The following is a 23,425-nucleotide window of genomic DNA, read 5'->3' on the forward strand; positions in this document are numbered from 1 at the left end:
TCTCATCAAATTGTTTTGGTTTACTTAATTTATATGTTTCATGTCTGACAAAAGTTTACTTTTTTAAATTGATGATATTTTAAAATAAAATTTATGATTTGGAATGATCCAATTATCTAATTCCAGATGTTAATTTTGAAAGATATTAATTTCCAAGGTGTTAATTTTGCATTTTTGTGAAAATCACATATACTGGCTGAATCCAACTTCTAGTTTAACAGCTCTGTGTGGATGTCTGGTGGATATTTCAAATATCCTAAGTTCAACTCTGAGCTCTTGTTCTTTTCCTCTGAGCCAGCTCCTTCCATCATGAGTTCCCATTGCGGGAAATGACAACTACATTTTTCTGTTTTTTTCTGGCCAGAAATCTTGTTATCGTCATTGATTCTTTTTTTTCTCTTATGCTTCACCCTGTATCTATAAATCCTACCATAGGCCCCAGGTCTGATCAACCATTTCCACCTTTACTGCAACCAGTTTACCAAATGACCATCCTTTCTCATCTGGATTAACGAGATGGCCTCCTGAGTGGTCTCGCAGCTTCAGCCCTTGTAGCCCAATTGCAGCAGAGTTGAGTGCGGAGTGAGTAGTGAGCCAGTGAAGTCAGAACCTATCACACTTTTGCTCAAATTTCCCCATTGGCTTCCATTGTCCCTTGTAAGTCCAGGGTCTCATAAGACTTCTTTCTCTTACTTTTTACCCTCATCTGTCGTCCCCCTCACTCACTGTACTTCATCCACCCTGGTCTCGCTACTGGTCTTAGGACATACCGGACTGACTCCCACATCAGCGACTTTGTACTTGCTTTTCCTGCTGTCGGGATACCTTAGCGCATGACCCCCTTCCTCAGCTCCTTCCCTTTCTTACTCAGATGTCCTATTCTCAAGGAGGCCTTTTTAAAACGATCTTCCTTGTTGACAATTGCCACTTCTTCCCCAGATTTCTGTTTTCCTCTTCTTTCTCTTATTTTTTCTATAACATTACCATTACATTATATAGAGGTGTTTCTCTTATTATTCTATATGTGTGTTCCTGAAAAAACATTCTGTGAAATCATACACCAAAATAACAGAATTTAAGAAAAAAGTGTTAGGTACAAACCCTCAAAAATCTCTGGAATTTTGCAATCAGGACACTAATAAAGAAATAATACTACTAGTAACTTGCTTCATTGATTTGCTGTTTTGATAAAAAGAGAAAGGGCTTCCAAGATGCACCTTCATCTTCTCTCAATAGTGTCATGTCGTAGAAAGTGAAGTGGTTTGTGAAGCACCTAAACTGGCTACTAGTCACTACTTGCACTACACAAAGGAAGGTTCTTTTTTCTTTTTTTAGTTTTTAAAGTTGTTATTTGTTGTGCTGCTGCTGCTGCTAATCATTTCCTTTTATTTTAAGGCTCACCTTTGAGTTAAATGATAAAGCTTGTTCATGATAACCTTAGATCCTTAATATTCCAGGGGGAAATAATGTGTAAATCACTACAACTTCTGTGTTATACAAATATCAGTTTCTGTTTCTCAACCACATATGAAGTGATTTGAATAAAAGAAATATGTGCATTAGTAAAACCGACTGTACTATATATTTTCTTTGTTTGTTTACTGTTTATCTCCCTGAACTAGAAGATAAGCTCCATGAAGGTGTGATCCTATTCTTGTTCCTTTTTCAAAATTCTCATTTGTATTCCCATTTCATAGACGTTTAGTAGGTATTTAATAAATATTTGTTGGATGACAGAGCAAATAATCAAATCAATATCTAGACTTCTCCAGAACTCTGAAGTAATTGAAAATATGAATGCTTTCTTTTCTTTAAATTGAACAACTTCTTTGGCTTCATAGTTATTGACATTTAAGATGCTAGCCTGATTTATGTGTGTTATTTAGAAAGCCAAAAGTAAATGTGTCGTGTATGAAGTTCAAGATTCAGCATTCTGTAGGAAGGTGCAATTTCATTCTGTGACAATATGTTTTAATAGGAACTAACACATAGATTGTGCTTTTCTAGCAGGTGCTGGCATAAGCATTCTGCACACATTAAATTAATCCTTGAGACAAAGTCTAGAGCAGCAATTCTCAAAGTGTGGTTCAAGAACCTGTGGCAGACCCTGAGCGCCTTTGCTGGGGGTAGCCACAAGGCCAAAAGCGTTTCATCCGAATTGACCTTTGTACTTTCTCCCCTCGTTGAGCTTTTGGCAACGATTTAAAAGCAGTCATGAGAAAACTTCTGGCATCTGAGCACATATCCCGCGGCAGTGGTGCCAAACTACACCACTTGGTGTGTTAGTCATCCCTGCCACACACCTATGAGTAAAAACCAAAATCTAGCTCTCTCAAAAATAGCCGTAAAGTAGTAAAAATTATTAATTCTATTAAACTTTGACTCAAAATTTTAAAAATATTCTGTGTCAGAATGCGAATTACGTATAAACTCTTCTGCTGTACACCAAAATGTAATGGTTGTCTCAAGGCAAAGGCTTTGGGAGGTTGTCCGAGCTGGGAGCTGAACTGGCTGCTTTTTTGCATGGCACCCCATTTTTACTTGAAGTAGGTGACTGACAGAAATACTATAGTAATTTAGACTTGGGTATTTGGCAGGATTTTCTTGAAAATGAAGAAAATAAGCCGGTCGTATCAATGAAAACAACTGACAGTATTTGTGGCTAATGATAAAAACTGAGCTCATAAGTAAAAATTAGAATTTTGGAAATCTTGAATATGCCCACCATGAGCTTCACATTTTCCCATTATTTAAGAAGGTATCTGATGAGATAGGTAGCTGTATTAACATGTGATATTTTTTCACTGTATAATGAAACGTGTCAGCGTTTGGAAGGTCTGCATCACTCAACGAACCGGGAAAGCCATGCGTATGGAAAAGATCCATTCCAAGTGCAAGAGAGTCTAAAGGATTTTAATGTAACGAAGCACCAGAGTGTCATTTATGGGGTTTCAGATTCCGCATCGCAACTAACCTTTAAGAAACTGACACTTGTTTAGTTTTACTACAGTATTAACAGAAATATTCACAGCTATTTGAAAAGGCAATTAAAATACTCCCCTCCTTTCCAGCTATGTATCTGGGAGGCTGTGTTTTATTAATATCCTTCAACAGAAACAACATGTTATACAAGAGACTAAATGCAGAAGCAGGTGTGAGAATCTGGTTGTCCTTTATTAAGCTAGACACTGGAAAAATTTGAAAACCAGTTAAACGGTGCCACTCTTAAGAATTTTTAGTTTTCTTTTGGATAATATATTTGTTTTTCAAAAATGTGTCTTTGGTATTCATAATGTAATGACTTTGATTTTTTAAGGAATTAATAACTTTTTAAAGTTCACAGGTTTGCTCTCTAATATAAATATGGAAAGAAATAAGTCACATAAACAAGAATATAGGGGTCCTCAATTTTTTTGTATGTTGCAAAGGGATCCTGAGACCAAAAAGTTTGAGAACGGCTGTTCTTGAAGAAGTTGGTGCTGTTGTTTTGTTGATTGAGAAACCCAGACATAGGAGGTTAAGTAGGTTGTCTAAGATCACAGAGCTAGTCAGGGGAGAGCTGGGATTTTTCTTTTTCTTTTTTCTTTCTTTCTTTTTTTTTTTTTTTTTAGACAGAGTCTCGCTCTGTTGCCCAGGCTAGAGTGCAGTGGTGTGATCTCTGCTCACTGCAGTCTCTGCTTCCCAGGTTCAAACGATTCTCCCGCCTCGGCCTCCCAAGTAGCTGGGACAACAGGCGTGTGCCACCATACCCGACTAATTTTTTGTATTTTTAGTAGAGACGGGGTTTCACTCTGTTAGCCAGGATGATCTCGATTTCCTGACCTCATGGTCTGCCTGCTTTGGCCTCCCAAAGTGCTGGGATTACAGGCGTGAGCCACCGCGCCCAACCTTTTTTTTGTTTTTTTCCAGGCAGAGTCTCATTCCCTCACCCAGGCTGGAGTGCAGTGGCATGATCTTGGCTCACTGAAACCTTTGCCTCCTGGGTTCAAGTGATTCTCCTGCGTCAGCCTGACAAGTAGCTGGGACCACAGGCACACACCACCATGCCCAGCTAATTTTTGTGTTTTTAGTAGAGATGGAGTCTCGCCATGTTGGCCAGACTGGTCTCAAACTCCTGACCTCAGGTGATCTGCCCACCTCAGCCTCCCAAAGTGCCGGGATTCCAGGCAGGAGCCATCACACCCGGCATAGAGCTGGGATTTGAACCCAGGGCTCCAAAGTCCTTGCTTTAAACTCGAATCCATATGATTACTTTTTGAGAAACCTCTATGGTTTGTAACTTTGCTAAAATCAACAAGCTTTGTCGGGTTGAACTCAGATGTCCTTACAAGTTCTTTTCTCATGTAATTTCTTGATGTAAAATTAAATCTTCACCATGTGGATATCTTTTACATCTCAGTTTTTATGGCAGTACGTATTTCCCCTAAACTCACCAGCTAACAGCTAAGCAGGAGAAGGTACATCATATTTGAGTTTCTTTTCTTGGACCTTTCAGTTTTTTATTTAAGCAGAGTTGATTTCTTAAGATTATTTGAAAGAATCTTTGAAAGAAATATTGTGCCATATTCAAGAATAATGTTGGTTATTCCTGATAACTTTCCTCTTATTTTGGTTGGTCATACTTTTTCACTACAAACCATAGAAATGACAATTTAGTATACTTCTGCTTTGAAGTAAAATATTGGAGAGCTGAAAGCTTATTTCAGTTTGGAGAAACAGGGGAATTGTATTTATCCCACTGTGTCTTATTATTAATTTATATACTGAAATAGATTAACACAGTGCAAGATAAAACTAGTACATAAATATAGCCATTTACGTTTCTACCATCAGTTTCAACTGTGGATTAATCTCACTGGAAGCTTGAATGGTTTCTTAGGGGAAAATATTGGAAGGGTAGGTTTACCTCAAGAGTTTCCTTAAATATGCTGTTAATTCGCATTGATTTCAGAGAAAACAGAGATAATCAGTTTGACTTCCCCACTGGCTGACTGCATAGGCAAACTGTTCACAGTGATGTTTAATGGAAATCTCAGGGACTCTCCTGCTTTCTGTTTTCACATGGACTGACTCAAATATGGAGAAGACACCAGGGAGAAAGTACTTGGAGAAAATCCCATACTTTTTAGTCAAACTTTTGAGTACAAAATGATGACTTTATGGTGAGATCAAAAAATATGCAACACAATCTTTGACTTGCATTTTTTTTTGATTGTTTGAAATAAGATATATATTTGTTCAATTGTAGCTACCTTTCATCCTGAACTGTCTGATACTTATTTTACAAGGCAGTAGTAGAGAGAGATAAGGTGAAATACAGAGAAGTTGGGTGATTTTTTTTTTTTTTTTTTTTAGATCCACAGAAGATGATGGTACATCTAAGTATATTTGAAAGTCTACCACTGGGAAGTATTTAGAAGTATTTATGATAAGCTAAGAAAATGAAGCCTGGGAATTTGCTGTGGTAATAGAGCCAACTCCTTGCTGGAGGGAGAATTACCTAGTTTGGGAATTAATATGTACCATTTGTTTATGTCCTTTTTCTCCTTTCTCCTCTGGCTCTTCCTCCTCCTGCACCGTCTCCTCTTCTTCACATTTAACAACCAAATGATTTACTCAGGTGGTGACAGAAAGTGCAGCCTGAACTGCCTTGTCCTACCTGCCCGTTCCTAACTGCCTTTTTTTAGCTTATCAGATAGAGGACTTTGTCCTAAAACAGTCATAGGTTTCTTTTTCATGTAATGCCTTCTTTTTCTCTGGGTAGATGCCCAGGAGTGGGATTGCTGGATCAAAGGGTAGTTCTACTTTTAGTTCTTTAGGGAATCTTCACACTGTTTTCCATAGTGGTTGTACTAGTTTACATTCCCAGCAGCAATGTAAAAGTGTTCCCTTTTCACCACATCCCCACCAACATCTATTTTTTTTTATTTTTTTTACATTATGGCTATTGATCCAGGAAAATGCAAATCAAAACCACAATGCAAACTCCTTACTCCTGCAAAAGTGGCCATAATGAAAAAAAAAAAAAAAAAATAGATGTTCGTGGTGATGGGGTGAAAAGGGAACACTTTTATGCTGCTGGTGAGAATGTAAACTAGTACAACCATGGAATACTATTCAGCTCTAAAAAGAAATGAAATGATGGCGTTCACGTTACCTAGGTGGAACTGGAGACCATTATTCTAAGTGAAGTAACTGGGGAATGGAAAACCAAACATCGTATGTTCTCACTGACAAATGGGAGCTAAGCTGTGAGGATGCAAAGGCCTAAGAATAATACAATGGACTTTGGGGGCTTGTGGGAAAGGGTGGGAGGGGGTGAGGGATAAAAGACCTACACATTGGGTACAGTGTACACTGCTCAGGTGATGAGTGCACCAAAATCTCACAGATCACCGCTAAAGAACTTAGTTGTGTAACCAAACACCACCTGTTCCCCAAAAACCTATGGAAATAAAAAATCAAATTAAAAAACCAGTCATAGTGTCCTCTTACAGCATCATAATGTGGACCTGTCTGTATTTGCATATTTAACTAGAGTGGCACATATCTAGTTATCTATTTAAACCTTACCCCAGAAATACCTTTGAAAATCATAATTGTTGTCTTTAAAAAGATTGATATTACTATTATGAAGAAAGCACATTGCGCTGTGAGATTAAATTCCTGGCTTCAATAGGTATACATAATGAACTGCCAGCAGCTGAAATTTGAAAGACTACACTTACCAGAAAAGAATCTTCTACCCACATTTCTCAGAATAGTTGTTCACAAATGATACATTCTGCCCTGTGCTTTTGTTTCTCACTGGAATTTGAAAAATAAAACTTTTCGCTCATGGTAAATTCATAAGCTTGGGGCATGAAAATGTTTGAATTTGATATAAAAGAAGTTTTGAAAGGAAGATTAGTGGTTTAAACCGAAAGATTAGTCGCCCTGGGAAATTCAGCTGTGGCAAAAGCAGAGTTCAGTAATAAAGAACCTGCCTGGCTGATTGCTCCATTCACGCCGGCATTCTGATCCTCCCGGCTGGACTCGCACCTGATTGGCGGTGCTGATTCTGATGGCTTAATACAGTTCATCGTCACTTCACCAGGACACGTGGACTTTGCAGGCTTCAGAGACTCCCCCACCCCCAGCTTGTTTGTGGTACAGTTGATTCTTCTGCTAAGTGGAGGTTGATTATTTCTTTATTCATTATCTCTTTAAAATGGAGGAGAAAAAGGCACATTCTCGAACAGGTGATGATTATCCTAGTGGAAGCTCTCTTGGGCAGAGTCAAAGGAAGAACTTGCAGTTTAACTCGCTTGATACCTCACAGTTGATTCCTATTCATTCTGCCATTGAAGGGTTTCAGGTGATAAGACTTAATTTTAGCTGTTGTGGAACAGCAGTGAAAATTCCTGGAAGACTCTCCCCTTCTTGATGTTAGGGAAGCCGGGAGACACAGGATGAGGCTCTGCCTCCACACTTCATGGGCTCCAGCTGCCGCCCTTGTGAATGATTTTTTTCTCTGCAGCACATGGGTCACGGTCTGTTTCTAGATGAGCAGAAGATTCTCACATTGGAAAGTTACCATGAAATACATTTACATTGGATCTGAAAACCTTAAAAGTTTACTTAGGGCAGTGTCATCTTCACAAAAAATTATGATGTTGTATAAGCCTTCCTTTTTCTCCACAACCTCTCCAGCATCTCCTATTTTTTGGCTTTTTAATTACAGCCATTCTAACTGGTATCTTATTGTGGTTTTGATTTGCATTTCTCTAATGGTGGGAGTGTCAATTAGTTCAGCCATAGTGGAAGACAGTGTGGTGATTCCTCAAAGACCTGAAGACAGAAATACCATTCAACCCAGCAATCCTATTACTGGGTATACACCCAGAGGAGTATAAATCGTTCTATTATAAAGACACATACACGCATACATTCCCAACAGCAATGACATGGAATCAACCCAAATACCCATCAGTGATCGACTGGATAAAGAAAATATGGTACATATACACATGGAATACTGTGCAGCCATAAAAACTCTGCAGATCATGTCCTTTGCTGGGGCATGGATGGAGCTGGAGGCCATGCTTAGCAAACTAACACAGTAACGAAAAACCAAATACCGCATGTTCTCTCTTATAAATGGGAGGTAAATGATGAGAACACATGGACACAGAGAGGGGAACAAGACACACTGGGGCCTATTGGAGCATGGAGGGTGAGAGGAGGGAGAGGATCAGGAAGAGTAACTAATGGATACCAGGCTTAAAACCTGGGTGATGAAATAATCTGTACAACAAACCCCCATGACACATGTTTACCTGCGTAACAAACCTGCACATCCTGCTGAACCTGAACTTAAAAGTTAAAAATTATGTTGTCTTGAGAGAATGTTACGTCCATTCCTATCCTTTGGGCAGACCTTAAATCTGTATTAGACAGAAGAAACTCTCTTTTTTCATAAATGATTTATGTTCTATTTTAAACATAGAAAACTCTATATGAAAATGGAAATTTCACTTTTCCTTAGTAATTTATTCTAGGGTCTTCTAATGTTCATTGTTAGAATATAGAAGTATTCTTATCGTCTGTTCATTTTCCTGAGGAAGGGAATGTCTATTATTACTTGAAATACACAACCCCCTCAAAGATTAATATGTGGGCCCTTGGCTTTTCCCCAGGTCAAAATTTTATAACTTTACCTTAGAGGCAACTCAATCATTTTCTTTATGAATCATTTCAGAATGTTCTCTGTCCGAATTAAAGTATGTAAAGATCAATTGCTTTTGCAGGGGGTCTGTGCAGACTTAAATACTGATCCTTCTTTCTCCCTTTCTGTCCCCAAAGTTTTTGTGTTACCTTTATGCCTTCTTTTAACTTGATGACCTACCATATATATTTCAGTGGTAAATAGTGCTGGGCTCAGGGATGTGCTATTTCCCTTACTGGCTAATCTATGTCAAAATACTTGTGGTCATGATTTTAATTTGAACACTTAAAATTCCAGGACATTGACATATTTTCCCCTCCCTTCTCCTTATAATGAATGTTAGTGTCTGTGCTAACCATAATTTTACAGCCATTTGGATCTCAAGATATTTGCTTGCCAACTATATGAAACTATTCTTTATGAGCATTTTTTTTCCTACTAGCTCACAGTACCTGCATGTTTGGTTAACTATAAGGTCTATGAAAAATTGAGCTGTAGTATCATTTTAATTCAAATCCATTGTATACTATATTAAATTGATGATGGTCTATCAATTGCAAAACGAAATTGCAAAACCAAAACCAAATTTTTGAGCTTCTATCTTGAAGCTTTCCCTTTCAAAAAGATGTATTTTTTTAATGACTCATTTGTGTAGGACCCTGGAACCATATAAAGTGGCATTTCTTTTTCTATTGTTAAACAGAGTGCAAATGGCAAGACATTAATAAAGCCTGTAGCTCAGTAAATCCCACAGAATCAAAGCCACCTCCATTGCAGTTCAGCTTTATCAGACTGGTTGGGTCATAAGAGGAGATGATTTTAGCTGAAGTACATAGCAAAAAGGGAAATTGGACACACGGCTACAATCAAATTTAAGAATGCACTTGAAATACAGCTTAGCACATGTCAGGTGCAGCAGAAGCAGGTGGATCTGTTGGAATAGGACAAGGCTTGATTACTCCTGACTTTGAGTTACATGTGCTATCACAGCATCTAACACTTTACTACTTATATTCCTGCATCAGACCTAGATTATAAGCTCTTAAGGGGCAGCGACTGTGTCTTACACTTTGTATTCCCAATGCTGATTATAGAGGCTGGTACATAGAAACAATGCATGTTTATTGAACAGAAAGATGTACAAGTCAGAGACATAAGATCCTTCTTGACATCTCCCTCTTGCTCACATCTGTAACCAATCTATCACCAAATCTTTTTTGCCACCCAACTATTGTTTTAAAGCAGATCACTGCAGTGGCCTCTGGACTGGTGTCCTCCCACTACTCCACTCCCTCTTTTATTTCTTCTCACATAACAGCCAGAATGTTCTTTTAACAACACAGTCATACAACCTCTTCAAAGACTTTTTGCTGTCTTTTTTTTTTTTTTTCTTTTTGAGACAGGGTCTTGGTCTGTCACCCAGGCTGTCAGACTGGAGTGCAGTGGCAGAATCATGGCTCATTGCAGCCTTGACTTCCTAGGCTCAAGTAATCCTTCCACGTCAGCCCCCTTAGTAGCTGGGACTGCAGGTGCATACCACCACACTGGTTAATTTTTTAAAAACTTTTTATGGAGATGGGGTCTCACTGTGTTGTCCAGGCTGGTCTTGCACTCTGGATCTCAAGCAGTCCTTCTGCCTCAGCCTCCCGAAGTGTTGGGATTGTAGGCATGAGCCACCACAACTGGCTGTCCTTTTGTAGTAAGAGCTAACCACCATCATCATCATCATCATCATCATCATCTTCATCTTGATGGTACTTTCTACAAGATTATAAATAGGGTGATCGCACATGTTGTTAATACTCGAACACTTGAATATGAGGTAGGCACCATAGATAATCATGCAAGGATGGGATGGGAATCAGAACATGGGCTTGCCCTGCTTGCAAGGCCCTGCACAACCTGGCCCTGCTCATCCCCCTTCCAGTCACTCTCTTTGCACCTGTGGCAAGGATTGCTGTTCAGTCCTTCGTACTGTCCAAGGGTACTTACCATGTTTGCTCTTAGCAGAGGATCTGTTTAAGTGTTTTGAGTGCTGCCAACTTTTTTGTTCTCAGCTCCTTCGTTTCATCTCATTGACTAGGTTAAATCTCCTACTGTAAGTTCTTGCTATACTCATAAATGCAATTTAATATTTATTTATTTGAATGAATAAATGAATAAATACTTGTGAGAGGTTGGTAATATTGCATTACTAATATACTGATTATGATGGAATACAGTGATCAACAAAATGACAAAATAACCTGTATATTTATACTTAATGTAGTCTAATGTGCAACTAGTTTCAATGTTAACATTTCTAATATGCTATTTGATGTTTATTAAATGTACAGTAATTTATAAAAACAACTTAGTAATGTCACAAATAAATTACCAAAAATTTAAAGTTGGGTATGAATTCTTGAAAAGAAATTTTTGGTATTGAGAAATATGTGACACTTCGAGTCAAAATATATAGAATTGGTTGATTTTGGAGCTAGGTTATCTGGATTTAAATCATGACTTCACTGCCTACTGGCTGGGTAGCATTGAGCAAGTTATTTAACTTCTCCATGCTTCTGTTTATTCATCCTTAAAATGGGTGTAATGATGACGTTGATTTTGTAGAGCTTTTGTGAGAAATAAGTTTATATAGATAGATAGATAGCATTTAGAATGGTTTCCAGCACATAGTAAATAATAAATACTAGCGATTGCGATGTTTGTGTTATTATACTTATTCATTCAACAAGTATTTATTAAATATCTCCCTAGTTCCTGACATTGTTCTAGGTGCTAGGAATTCAGAAGTGATCAAGACTAATGTAATGCAGAGTAACCTACAAACACTTTAATTTCAGAATCTGATAAGTATTGTGAATGGAATAAACATAATGACTTGTTAGGGCATATTGTGCGGGAGGAGCTTTAGTTAACCTGAAGGATAAGAAGAGATTAGCATGCACAGAGCATCCTAGGTGGAGGAAAGACCAAGTGCGAATGCCCCACAGTAGGTGTCTCAGTCCATTTTCTGCTGCTATAACAGATGGGGTGATTCAAAAACAATATAAGTGTATTTGACTCATGGTTCTAGAGGCTGAGAAGTTCAAGAACATAGCAGTGCATCTGGGGAGGCCCTTTGTGCTGTATCATCCTGTCAAGGGAGTGCATGAGACAGAAAGAGAATGGGGACCCAACTTATCCTTTTTATTAGGACCCCACTCCCTTGATAACTAACCCCATCCCACAATATCAGCATTAATCCATTCCTGAAGGTAGAGCCTGCGTGACCTAATCATATCTTCAAGGTCCTGCCTCTTATTGCGGTTATAATGGCCATCACATTTCATCATGAGTTTTGGAGGGGACATTCAGATCATAACTCTGGGAAAGAGCGTGGCTTGGGTTTAAATGTGCAAAAAGTGAAGTGTGCCTGGAGTGCTCTGTGTGAGCAGAGACAGGAGGAGGCCTGAATGAAAGTTAGAAAGCTGATTATGTAGGTGGATCTTGGGGACTTTTGTAGAAAAATGAGGAGTCATATAATCCAGTTTATTGTGCTGATGAAGAAACAAAAACCTGTAAGTCCTGATGAGGATCATGTAGTTAATTAGTGATGCTAGAGCTAGAAGCCAAGTGTGCTGCATCCATATTAAAAAAATATCATTGAAACAGATCTTCAAAAGCTGGACATATCTAGGATTCTATCCATTTTCACAAAGTAAATGTACCTTTGTAACCATATCAGGAAATAAATTTTGACCTGCTTTTCATAAGCTATCCCATTCCCTTCACCCGCTTCGCTATCCTGTCCCTCAGAGGTAACCCTTATCCTTAACCTCTGACACCATAGATCAGTTTTACCTGGCTCTGAACTTTTATGAGCTTTTGAATAGTGGCACATGCTATCAGCTTTTTTGAAAGTTCTGTCTGGCTTCTTTCGCTCGACTTGACGTGTGTGGTATTTACCCATGCTGCTGTGTATAGCGATTGTTGCTCCATTCTCGCTGCCGTGCGCTGTTCCATTATGTGAATATACCACGAGTTTCCTGTGTTGTAGCCCATTGAAAGTCACCAGAGGAGACCATGTGTGTATGAAAGGAAAGCTAGATTGCGATTCATGTCCTTTATGTCTGTATGTTAATCTTGCTTATCCTACTTTTTTTAAACCAATTGAGGGTTATAGAGGTAACTTCGCTTTTATAGCTCGCATACACTTAACTGTTTTCTCGCAAATAGATTGCCTAGTTAAAACCAAAGGCTTGTATGTACATGGATTTTCCGACGTGTCCCTTCAATAGGCTGTTAACCATAAGTGGAAATAACTCAGATGCTTTCAAATGCGGGTATCATTGAGCTTTCAGCTTTTTGAAGTATTGTCTGGGGTATTGCATGTTTCCAGGGGGTAAAGGATTATTTACTTCTTAATTGGGCCAAATAGCCATCACTTTCATTTTAATATTAGGTTTGTTTAAATAATCGGTTTATTAATTAGATGAGCGCCACTTTCACGTGCACTTCAGTTTTGTTTTTGTTTTGTTTTTTAATATTTCAGATGACGTTGCTCCATATTTTAAAACGGAGCCAGGCCTGCCACAGATCCACCTGGAAGGGAACCGCCTTGTTCTCACCTGCCTTGCCGAAGGGAGCTGGCCTTTGGAGTTCAAGTGGATGCGCGATGGCCGCGAGCTCACCACCTACAGCAGCGAATATAAGTAATTGATTGCTTGAAAATAAGATCCCATTTCAGTCGTTTGGAATACTTGCCTTATTGGCCATCATAGCACAATGAGTGAAAATACTGGATAGAATTTATAATGCATTCAAGATTAAATGAATAGATTTGAATATGTAATTAGAATGTGATTTTCTATTCTCGTATAGGTTGTGTTTACACCTAGGAAGTCTATCATTACATTTGTAAAAGTAAGCCCGTTAGTGAAATTGTCAGGCAACAAAAAGCTATGGTTACACAGCAATGCCAGTAACAGCTTTAGTATGATACATTTACTTTCCAAGGGCAACAGCCCCGCCCACAAGTATCGTTCCTATCTAGGCACAAATGTTGAAACAGATCTTTAGTTTGGTATCTAGAGCTCTGAGTAGTCAGCGAAAATCTTTCCTAGCTGCTTTCAAGTGGAGATAGGGACGGATGGAATCATGGAGAATGGGCATGAGTACAGGCTCTATATGCAGCAGCAAAAAAACAGTATATATTGAAGTCCTGCCATGTGCCTGGCACTGTGCCAGGCATCAGGGATCTGATGCACATGGGGTGGATATGATGTGGGGACAGAGGGCCTGAACCTGGGGACAGAGCACGAGATCAGGATAAGACTGAGGTGAGGATTCACCTGGAGGCAGCGACACAGCCTTTGGAGCCTCAGGGTCTTACCACGCTTCAGAGCTTTTCAGGGCTATACTTTGTGAGGATGATAATATTAGATGCTGCAGTTCCATGCAGGATGGAGAACTGGCATGCCAGAAAAGTCCAGGAGGCCTCACCATTAGCAAAGTCAGCGATGCCGTGTTCTTCTTCAGATGAAGTAAAGAATGGGCTGTACAGAGGCATTTTAAGTGGACTAAAAAGCTTCTCAAAATGGGGAAGAGCCCACCTGCTCACTCTCTGTACCTCTGAGGTTGTGATATGGTGGTCCGTGGAACCACACTCAGCCTGCCCAGAATTTATGTGTGTGTCAGTTGTGTGTGTGTTTGTATTTTAAAATCAATTAAAAATATATATGGGAATCCGTACAGCATTTTTTTTCTCTTTTTTTTTGAGATGGAGTTTCACTCTTGTTGCCCAGGCTGGAATGCAGTGGCATGATCTTGGCTCGCTGCAACCTCCACCTCCTGGCTTCAGACAATCCTCCTGCCTCAGCCTCCCTAGTAGCTGGGACTATAGGTGTGAGCCACCAAACCTGGCTAATTTTTGTATTTTTAGTAGAAATGGGGTTTCACTGTGTTGACCAGGCTGGTCTTGAACTCCTGACCTCAGGTGATCTGCCTGCATTGGCCTCCCAAATTGCTAAGATTATAGGAGTGAGCCACAGCATATTTTTTTATTGGCTGCCAACATGTGACAGTTGTAAGATTATCTGTAAACACCTTGCTTCCCAGCCTCTGTAGACCAGTCAGAAGGCCTGGCTGCCTGGTCTACAGCCCCAGTCAGGAGCAGGTGGCTGAGCAGAGCTGCCCCCAGCAAAGGCACGGACACTCCCTGGTTCTCCTCAGTGCTCTCTGGCAGCCCCTCCCTTGTCGCACCTCACTTGCTCTGCCCATTCCCATCACCGACCCACGCTTTAGACGAGGGAGTGTGTGACGACTGCTTACATTATCGGGCCTACCCTGTCGGAGGATCTACACTCAGGGAGAAGTTGATCGTAGCAGATCATAGCATGTTGAAATCAAACAGTCCTGAATCCCAGGACTGGCAGAATCCAGCTCTACTGCACGTGAGCAGCGGTGGTATCACTTTAGGCAGGTGGCCCATGAGCCCTGCTGTAAGTGTAAAGAGAGAACTGTAAGCATTTGCAGAATGGGAAAGATCCCTCCTCATTTGGAGTGTTGTGAGCGTTTAAGGCTCTAATGATCGTAGGCAGCACTATACATTATTACCGTATGCTATCGCAAGGCTCGGTTTGTTAGAAGGGGTGTAAGAAAGCAAAAACAAAAAACTTAGAATTGAGAACCATGTTTGAGTAGTGGCTGATGACAGATGACTGGAGTTTAGGGACTTGCTCTTCAGCTTACCGGTGTGACTTTGGACAAGTTATCTAAGCATGTTGATCTTTTTCCATCTGAAAAATGAGTATAATAAAGCCCACCTCACCCTCATTTTTATGAGGGGGTCTCATAAAAATTAAATTACATCATGCTTTGTGTGCCCCCGAAAGAAAGGAATGGGGTTTCAAAGAACCCAGATTGTTCTTCCTAAGAAGTAGGGCACGACATGGATAACGTGTGGCAGTGGCCTGGCAGCCAGGCTACACGCTTTGGATGGTGGGAAAGGAATTGTTTCCTAGATCTTCCGTTTCCACATGGATGTTTTCTGAAATTGAATTCCCCGAGAACATGCCTTTGTGTAGGCACCAAGCCGCCGTTTCTCTTCTCCGACCACCCGTAATAGTGATTTCTCCTCCATCCCAGGAGAAAGCACACCTGTCCCGTATCTGAGTCTTCCTGTGGAACTCTCTCTCAGGGGTGCAAGAGTAAGACAGAATAATATCCAAGTTCCCACTATTAAAGAATTCTTTCGATTTTTAAATGGATAATATGGGTCTGGAAACAATTATTTGCGTTTTATTTTATTGAATATACAGAGAGTCCCTAACTTAACGATGGTTCAACTTAACAAGTTTTTGACTTGACGTAGGTGAGAAACCCTTCTGTTTTTTACTTTAAGTATAGTATTTAAGTTGGTCCGAGTGTTGTGGGTTATTGTTAAGTTGTTAAGTTGATTTAAGTCTAGTATTTAGTAAGTCACATGATATATTCAACAGTTTATTGTAAAGCAGGCTTTGTGTTAGATGATTTTGCCCATTTGTAGGCTGATACTAGTGTTCGGAGCATGCTTAATATAGGCTAGGCTAAGCCATGGTGTCTGTGAGGGTAGGTATGTAAAATGCACGTTTGACCTAGGATATTTTCAACATGTGATAGATTTATTGGGACATAACACCTTCGTAAGGCAAGCAGCATTTCTATTTAAAACAATTGTGTAGGCCCGGCACAGCAGCTGATACCTGTAATCTCAGCACTTTGGGAGGCCGAGGCAGGCGGATCATTTGAGGTCAGCAGTTCGATACCTCCAGCCCGGCCAACGTGGTGAAACCCCATCTCTACTAAAAATACAAAAATTAGCCAGGTATGGTTGGCACATGCCTGTAATCCCAGCTACTTGGGAGGCTGAGGCAAGAGAATCGCTTGAACCCGGGAGGCGGAGGTTGCAGTGAGCCAGGATCGCACCACCACACTCCAGCCTGGGCTATAGAATGAGACTCCATCTCCAAAAATAAAATAAAAAAAAAAATGACATAACAGTTTTATTTTAAATGCCAAAATGTACAATAAGCTATTATATATGCTGCCTTTCAAACTTATGGTAAGACAATCTGCAGTCAACTTAAAACTACAGGAAGAGGAGGAACTCTATTTGCATTCTTCTTGCCCTGGCAAACTTATTTGTTCGCTGGAAACACACAAGAAGACAAAACACTGGTGGTATTGAAGCAAGACTGAGGGAGTGACTCATTATATATGGACCATTAAAATAAGCTAGTTGCTTCACTACTGTGACACGGGAAACATAAGGAATGGGTGATTCTGAAGCAAGAATTGTTTGGGGTATTTGTTATAAATTATATTATGTTCAACGAAGGCCTCAGACACCGAGATGGGTTATTAGGAATCTATCATATCTTGCTGTCCTTTTTTTTTTCAAGATATAAAACCTACCTAAAAATCTCATGCTATTTTTTCAAATTACTCTTTCTTCTGCTTCCTTCCAATAAGCACCTTCATTTATCATATGTTAGCCTTCATGAGACCTTTCTAAGTTTCACATGAAAAAACCATGGATACTTTCTGAAAATGGTAGCTGTTTCCCGTCTTAACAGAACCTTTATTTTTCCCCACTTTGGTGTCAGTTACGAAAATGCTAAACCTATAAAGAGCAAATACTATACATTTACTTTTTCTAGCTTTGACTTAAAATAGCATTTTCTTTTCTGTGTGCATTACACACTGCACAGTGAATTTCAAATGTTGTCTTTCTTTCTTTCTTTCTTTCCTTTTCTTTTTCTTTTTTTTTTGAGGTGGGATCTCACTCTGTTGCCCAGGCTGGTGTGTAGTGGAGCGATCTTGGCTCACTGCAACCTTCGTTTCCTGGTCTCCAGCGATTGTCAACCTCCCGAGTAGCTGGAACTACAGGCATGTGTCACCATGCACGGCTAATTTTTGTATTATTAGTAGAGAAGGTGTTTCACCATGATGGCCAGGCTGGTCTTGAACTCCTGACCTCAAGTGATCTGCCTGTCTCGGTCTCCCAAAGTGCTGGGGTTACAGGCGTGAGCCACCACGCCTGGCCTCAAATGTTATGTTTCATATTCATGCTCATGTCTACATTTCGGCACAGGTGACTACATTAGCAAGTTGATGGTAATTCAGCAATTAAGCTAAGTTTGCATAGATGTCTTAGGTGGATTTGTATTCTTTTCAGAAAGCATTTACTCTAAATTATTTTCTACTTTGGAATAAAAAGTTTGTAATTATATTCAAGATATACATACACATAAGCCAAGAATTTCTTAATACTAGGCACAATATTTATTATTGTAACAGAAGGAATAATTGTATACTCTAAACTCCTAAAAATTTTACAGTTTTCTTATGTAACCTGCCTCTGTGGTTCAATTTCTATGACAATATAAAAATAGAAATTTGATGGATGTTTATTCTTGCTTTATTTCAAGGAAAATAAGAATGGTTAAGGGAAAGGTTATTTTTTTCTTTTGTTTTATAAAAAGGCAAACACATTTCACAGTATCAATAAAAATTATGAAATACCTGGGAATAAGTTTTATAAGAAATGAGTAGAACCCACATGGAAAGTGTGGAATGCGATATAAAAGAAGATCCTTATATAGGAAACCCAAATGCTATAAAAATTACAGTTCCTTTGAAACCATCATAGATTTTTAGCCTAACATCAGTAACACTTTTAAGAAACCTTATATCAGTAGTTGATTTTATTTTATTGAGATAGAGTCTCACTCTGTTGCCCAGGTTGGAGTGCAAGTGGCATGATCATGGCTCACTTCAGATTCAGCCTCCTGGCTCAAGCAATCCTCCTGCCTCAGCCTCTCAAGTAGCTGGGACCACAGGACCCACCACCACACCTGGCTAAGTTCTGTATTTTTTGTACAGATGGGGGTTGCACTATGTTGCCTAGTCTGGTCTCAAACTCCTGGCCTCAAGTGATCTGCCAGTCTTGGCCTCCCAAAGTACTGGGATTACAGGTGCAAGCCACCACACTTGGCCTGGATATTTTAATAAAAAATGCCAATGGGATTTTCTGGGGAAGTAACTTGACTGATGAAGTTTTTCTAAAGCTTATCTGGAAATATAAACAGAAGAATACCAATAAAATTTCAAAACATTAAATAAATAGTGAGGAATTTATTTTTCTAGAACCTAAGGCATATTAGAATGCCACAATAATTAAGTAACATGTTAATAGTATAAAATTAAACAGTATGCCAGAGGAGCATTTTGATCCAGGCCATTATATTTATAAAACATATATAATCAAGGCCGGGCATGGTGGCTCATGCCTGTAATCCCAGCAATTTGGGAGGCTGAGGTGGGCAGATCACCTGAGGTCAGGAGTTCGAGACCAGCCTGACCAATATGGAGAAACCCCGTCTCTACTAAAAATACAAAATTAGCCGGTTGTGGTGGCGCGTGCCTATAATCCCAGCTACTCGGGAGCTGGGTAGGAGAATCACTTGAACCCGGGAGGCGGACGTTGCAGTAAACTGAAATCGTGCCATTGCACTCCAGCCTAAGCAACAGGAATGAAACTCTGTCTCAAAAATAAAAATAAACAAAATAAAAAAGTATATATATATATTCAAATGAGTTCTCAAACCAATGCTAAAAACAAGTTTTTGCAAACAGCATTCAAAATACATCCTCATTAAACATCAAAATGAATTTCAGATACATTGATGAATTAAATATAAAAAAAGGAAACATAAAGGGAATATTTGAATGATCTCAGACTATACCAGGACAAAGTACAAAAGCATTGAGGAACTTCACCAGAAACAGATCACAGATAAATTTACAAATATTTACAAGTTTTGTATAAAAGAGATAAAATTCTTAATTGCCCATATGCTTAAATAATCCTTACAAGTTAAAAGGCAAGCAACAAACTGGGATAATATTTGCAACGAATCAGACAGTTCTGTCTCTAATAACCTGGAATCTCCTGATGACAGTGGTGGAGACAAAGCTTGCGTCTCCTTGTTTGTGAATGTCATCCCAGGCAGCAGGTGTAAAGGCAGAGGAATGAAGCAGGGAGGAAGGAAGCGCCAGTGCAGGGATCCCTTATCAAGTTGGCAGTCACTGTAAGTGGCTGGAGCTCAATCTTGTTTGGAACCTCTATGGAGTCTTAGGAAATGCTTCTCACAAGTGCCCACCCTACTGGGTGAAAGAGGAAAATATTTATCAGCTCCTATACTTGGCTGATAAATATGGGCCCCATGGTTATTAGCCTTCATTTCTAATTAGCTCAAGCATTAGTAAGCAGCTAAACCTGCTGACTCTGGTGCCAGAGAATCCCCAGGACGGAAGCAAGAAATATGAGGCATGGGTTGAGGCAAAGTGATACCAGCTGCGCCACCATAAGGCCACTCTGGGCTGCCTGGAAGTGTTGGCCACACCAGCAGCTCAAGTAAAAGGTGGAGCCACAAGGATTTTTCTTTCTTTCCTTCTTTTTTTTTTTGAGGGAGAGGGTCTTACTCTGTCACCCAGGCTGGACTGCAATAGTGTGATCATAGCTCATTGCAGCCTTGAACTCCTAGGCTCAAGTGATCCTTCTGCACCATCCTCCCTAGTAGCTGGGATCACAGATGGGTGCCACCACAGCTAGCTTTATTATTATTATTATTTTTAGACTCAGGGTCTTGCTATGTTACCCAGCCCGATCTTGAACTCCTGGTCTCAAGCAGTCCTCCTGCCTTGGTCTCCCAAAGTGCTGGGGTTACAGGTGTGGGCCACCACTTCCCGACCAAAAGGATTTTTTTTTTTTTTTTTTTTTTGAGATGGAGTCTGGCTCTGTCACCCAGGCTGGAGTGCTGTGGCCGGATCTCAGCTCACTGCAAGCTCCGCCTCCCAGGTTCACAGTATTCTCCTGCCTCAGCCTCCGGAGTAGCTGGGACTACAGGCGCCCACCACCTCGCCCGGCTAGTTTTTTTTTTGTATTTTTTAGTAGAGACGGGGTTTCACCGTGTTAGCCAAGATGGTCTCGATCTCCTGACCTCGTGATCCGCCCGTCTCAGCCTCCCAAAGTGCTGGGATTACAGGCTTGAGCCACCGCGCCCGGCCTCAAAAGGATTTTTTAAATGGAATGGAAGAGGATAAAATTGAGTCTATTCCTTGAACCCCTCAGTGTAACTTGTACCGACTATGAAGTCTAATTCATGAGAGAGTTCCTTCTAAGAAGGTAGTCAGCTGTAGTTTCTAACGAGGACTTCATTCCAGAGAGTTAGTGGAACAAGCTATTTTTCTTACTAGACCAAGTCTCAAGGCTATAATGGGTGTATGTATTTTCTCCTGCCCGTTCTAGGTATGCATGAATCTCAGCCTGCTCCTCAGCTAGTCGAATTTGCTTGGTGCTGGGTGGCCCAGGCCCTCATCTCAGCTTTTAGTTGTCTTGCTTCTGCTGGGCCGTGGATTCTCTAATTGCAGCTGGTCTTGCAAGCGCTAAGAGATACCCCAGCGACTTCTCTCCTCCTCACCTCTGCTGTGTGGCACCAGCCCTAATGTCTCAGGGTAATGAGAGTCATTACCTCCATCAGTGTAGTCATGCCTTTCTTTTTCACAAGTGCACAAAGTGACTAGGATGTATTAAAGAGTCCAATTCTCTGGGTCCCTTTTTCTTCTATGGGAAATCTTCCCTCACCCGAGAACTCAGGTCTGTAATCCAAAAGAGCCTAAAGTTGGGGGGGGAAAACCAAATAGATGGCCGGAATAGGGGCCAATCATATCTTGACCTCAGGTTTAACAATTTTTTTTTTTCTTTTTTTTTGAGACAGGGTCTTGCTTTGCTGCCCAGGTTGAAGTGCAGTGGCACAGTCACAGTTCATTACAGCCTCGACCTTCCAGGCTCAGTTCATCCTCCCACCTCAACTTCCTACATAGCTAGGAGTACAGGCACATACCACCATGCCTGGCTAATTCTTTTAATTTTTTTTGTAGACACAGGGTTTCACCATGTTGCCCAGGCTGGTCTCAAATTCCTGGGCTCAAGTGATTGACCCAGCTCGGCCTCCCCAAGTGCTGAGATTACAGGCATAAGCCACCATGTCCAGCTAACACTACCAGGCGTTGTTCCGAATCCTATTATCCTATTAGTGTGGCTACTTTCAGGTGATGCAATATCTGCTAGGCCTACCTGATCCCCTGGGGAAAGTGCCTGTTCTCATACCTCCTTCAATAAGTACAGTGAGTCCCTGATCTGCGGCAATGCTGTGCAGGCTGCCATGCGTATAGATTAGGTATTCAAGCTTCCAGATTGTGGTGCTGGCTGAGTCGATGAACAGAGAAGGCAGATCCATATCTAGAGGAGATAACTGAGTTTGATTAGGAAGAGTCACTGCATGTTTCCATGGTAGAAAGGCCAGATATAAGCAGCCAGTCACAAGTGGCCAGCTTGAAGAATCATGTTGCACTATTGGTTCAGCATCAGTCTCTGCTGTTGCCAGATTTGGCATCTGGCATTGGCAAAAGCCAGATTAGCTTTGGTGAGGAGGAGTTGTTGCTGTTGGATTCATTCATAGCCTCAGTCCTTGCCAACATGACCAGTTTATGTCCCATTTTATTAGTTGAGAAGAAATCTAAATGACAGCCACAGATGAGTCATCCTCTTCAATTGATTGATGAGTGCCTTATCTGAAGTGGATGCTCTCTAGTGATATCAAAAATCCACATACGACAGCCACCGCCGTTGGGCTTTTACAAATGACTTTCTTGTTTCTGAATTTCCAGTCCTATTTCTCCCAGGCCTCTTTCCCATCAGCCAAGCCATTTGTCATTGCCCAAGTGTCTCTTTACATCCATTCCCAACCCATTTCTTTCTCAAATCTCTCCCCATTCAAAGTTAAGGACCAAAGGTACTACTTGCAGCTCCGTCTGCTTGGAAGACTCTTCCTTCGCCATGCTCCCCTTCGCCATGCACTAGTAAGGCGGTAGTGTCACATCTTCATTTTCTGGATCAAGGCGACCCACGTATAATCCCAGGCCTGAGTGTTTAACTGTTCTATCAGTTGATGAGGCCTGTGTATAACTGAGAGAGTAGTCTTACTCTTATGGCTACATAGTTCTGTTAATAATTCCCTCATCATGCTTATCTCCAGTTGCATATTTTCTTTCTTTCAAGATAGAGTCTTGCTCTGTTGCTTAGGCTAGAGTGTATAGATGTATATACAAGGTATGTATATTTTGTAGAGATGGGATCTCACTATGTTCCCAGTCTGGCATATTTTCTTAATACCTATGGGGTCAGGACTTCAGTTTGTCCTAAGGACATCAGAAGTTGCCCTTCAATGTATGTAGTTCCCTTCTGCAGAAGGCATCATCTTATTCCAGGACCTTACAGATGCATGCTTGACTTTTCTTTGGGGCTACTAGAGACTCCCCACAACATCCTTATCCACAACAGATATCTCTGGCAGCATCCCTTACGCTGGGATATGTGGCTTACCGTGAAAGGGCAGCTTGTGGAACTGTTGTCTAATTCTATGGCTGAGTCCTTTCTTCTTCTTTATCTCCCTAAAAGCTGGCAACCTGGGCCAAGATAAACTCATCGGGATCTGACTTACTGCCTCATTTGAAACAACTGTAAAACTGGACAAAAAATATGAACAGTTCTCAAGACATTGGATATCAGGCAGTGAAAGAATGTGATCGCTGAGAGATGGAAGACTGCTTATTGCCTTGAGGGGATTTCTA

At 40.5% G+C, this 23,425-nt stretch overlaps 1 protein-coding gene across 1 annotated transcript in view; it reads left to right on the forward strand.

Annotated features, from left to right (window-relative positions):
• Window positions 1–10,561: 10,561 nt before the first annotated feature.
• SDK1 (sidekick cell adhesion molecule 1) overlaps window positions 10,562–23,425 on the forward strand; it is a gene marked incomplete at its 3' end in the record, with an annotated part of 662,329 nt that continues 649,465 nt past the window's right edge. The window contains exons 1-2 of the mRNA XM_011957004.1: window positions 10,562–10,691; window positions 13,242–13,401. Coding sequence (XP_011812394.1) covers window positions 10,562–10,691; window positions 13,242–13,401 — 290 coding nt within the window. The remainder of the gene's footprint in view (window positions 10,692–13,241; window positions 13,402–23,425) is intronic.

Source organism: Colobus angolensis, unplaced genomic scaffold (assembly GCF_000951035.1).
Source record: "Colobus angolensis palliatus isolate OR3802 unplaced genomic scaffold, Cang.pa_1.0 Scaffold43, whole genome shotgun sequence".
Classification (NCBI taxonomy): Eukaryota; Metazoa; Chordata; class Mammalia; order Primates; family Cercopithecidae; genus Colobus; species Colobus angolensis.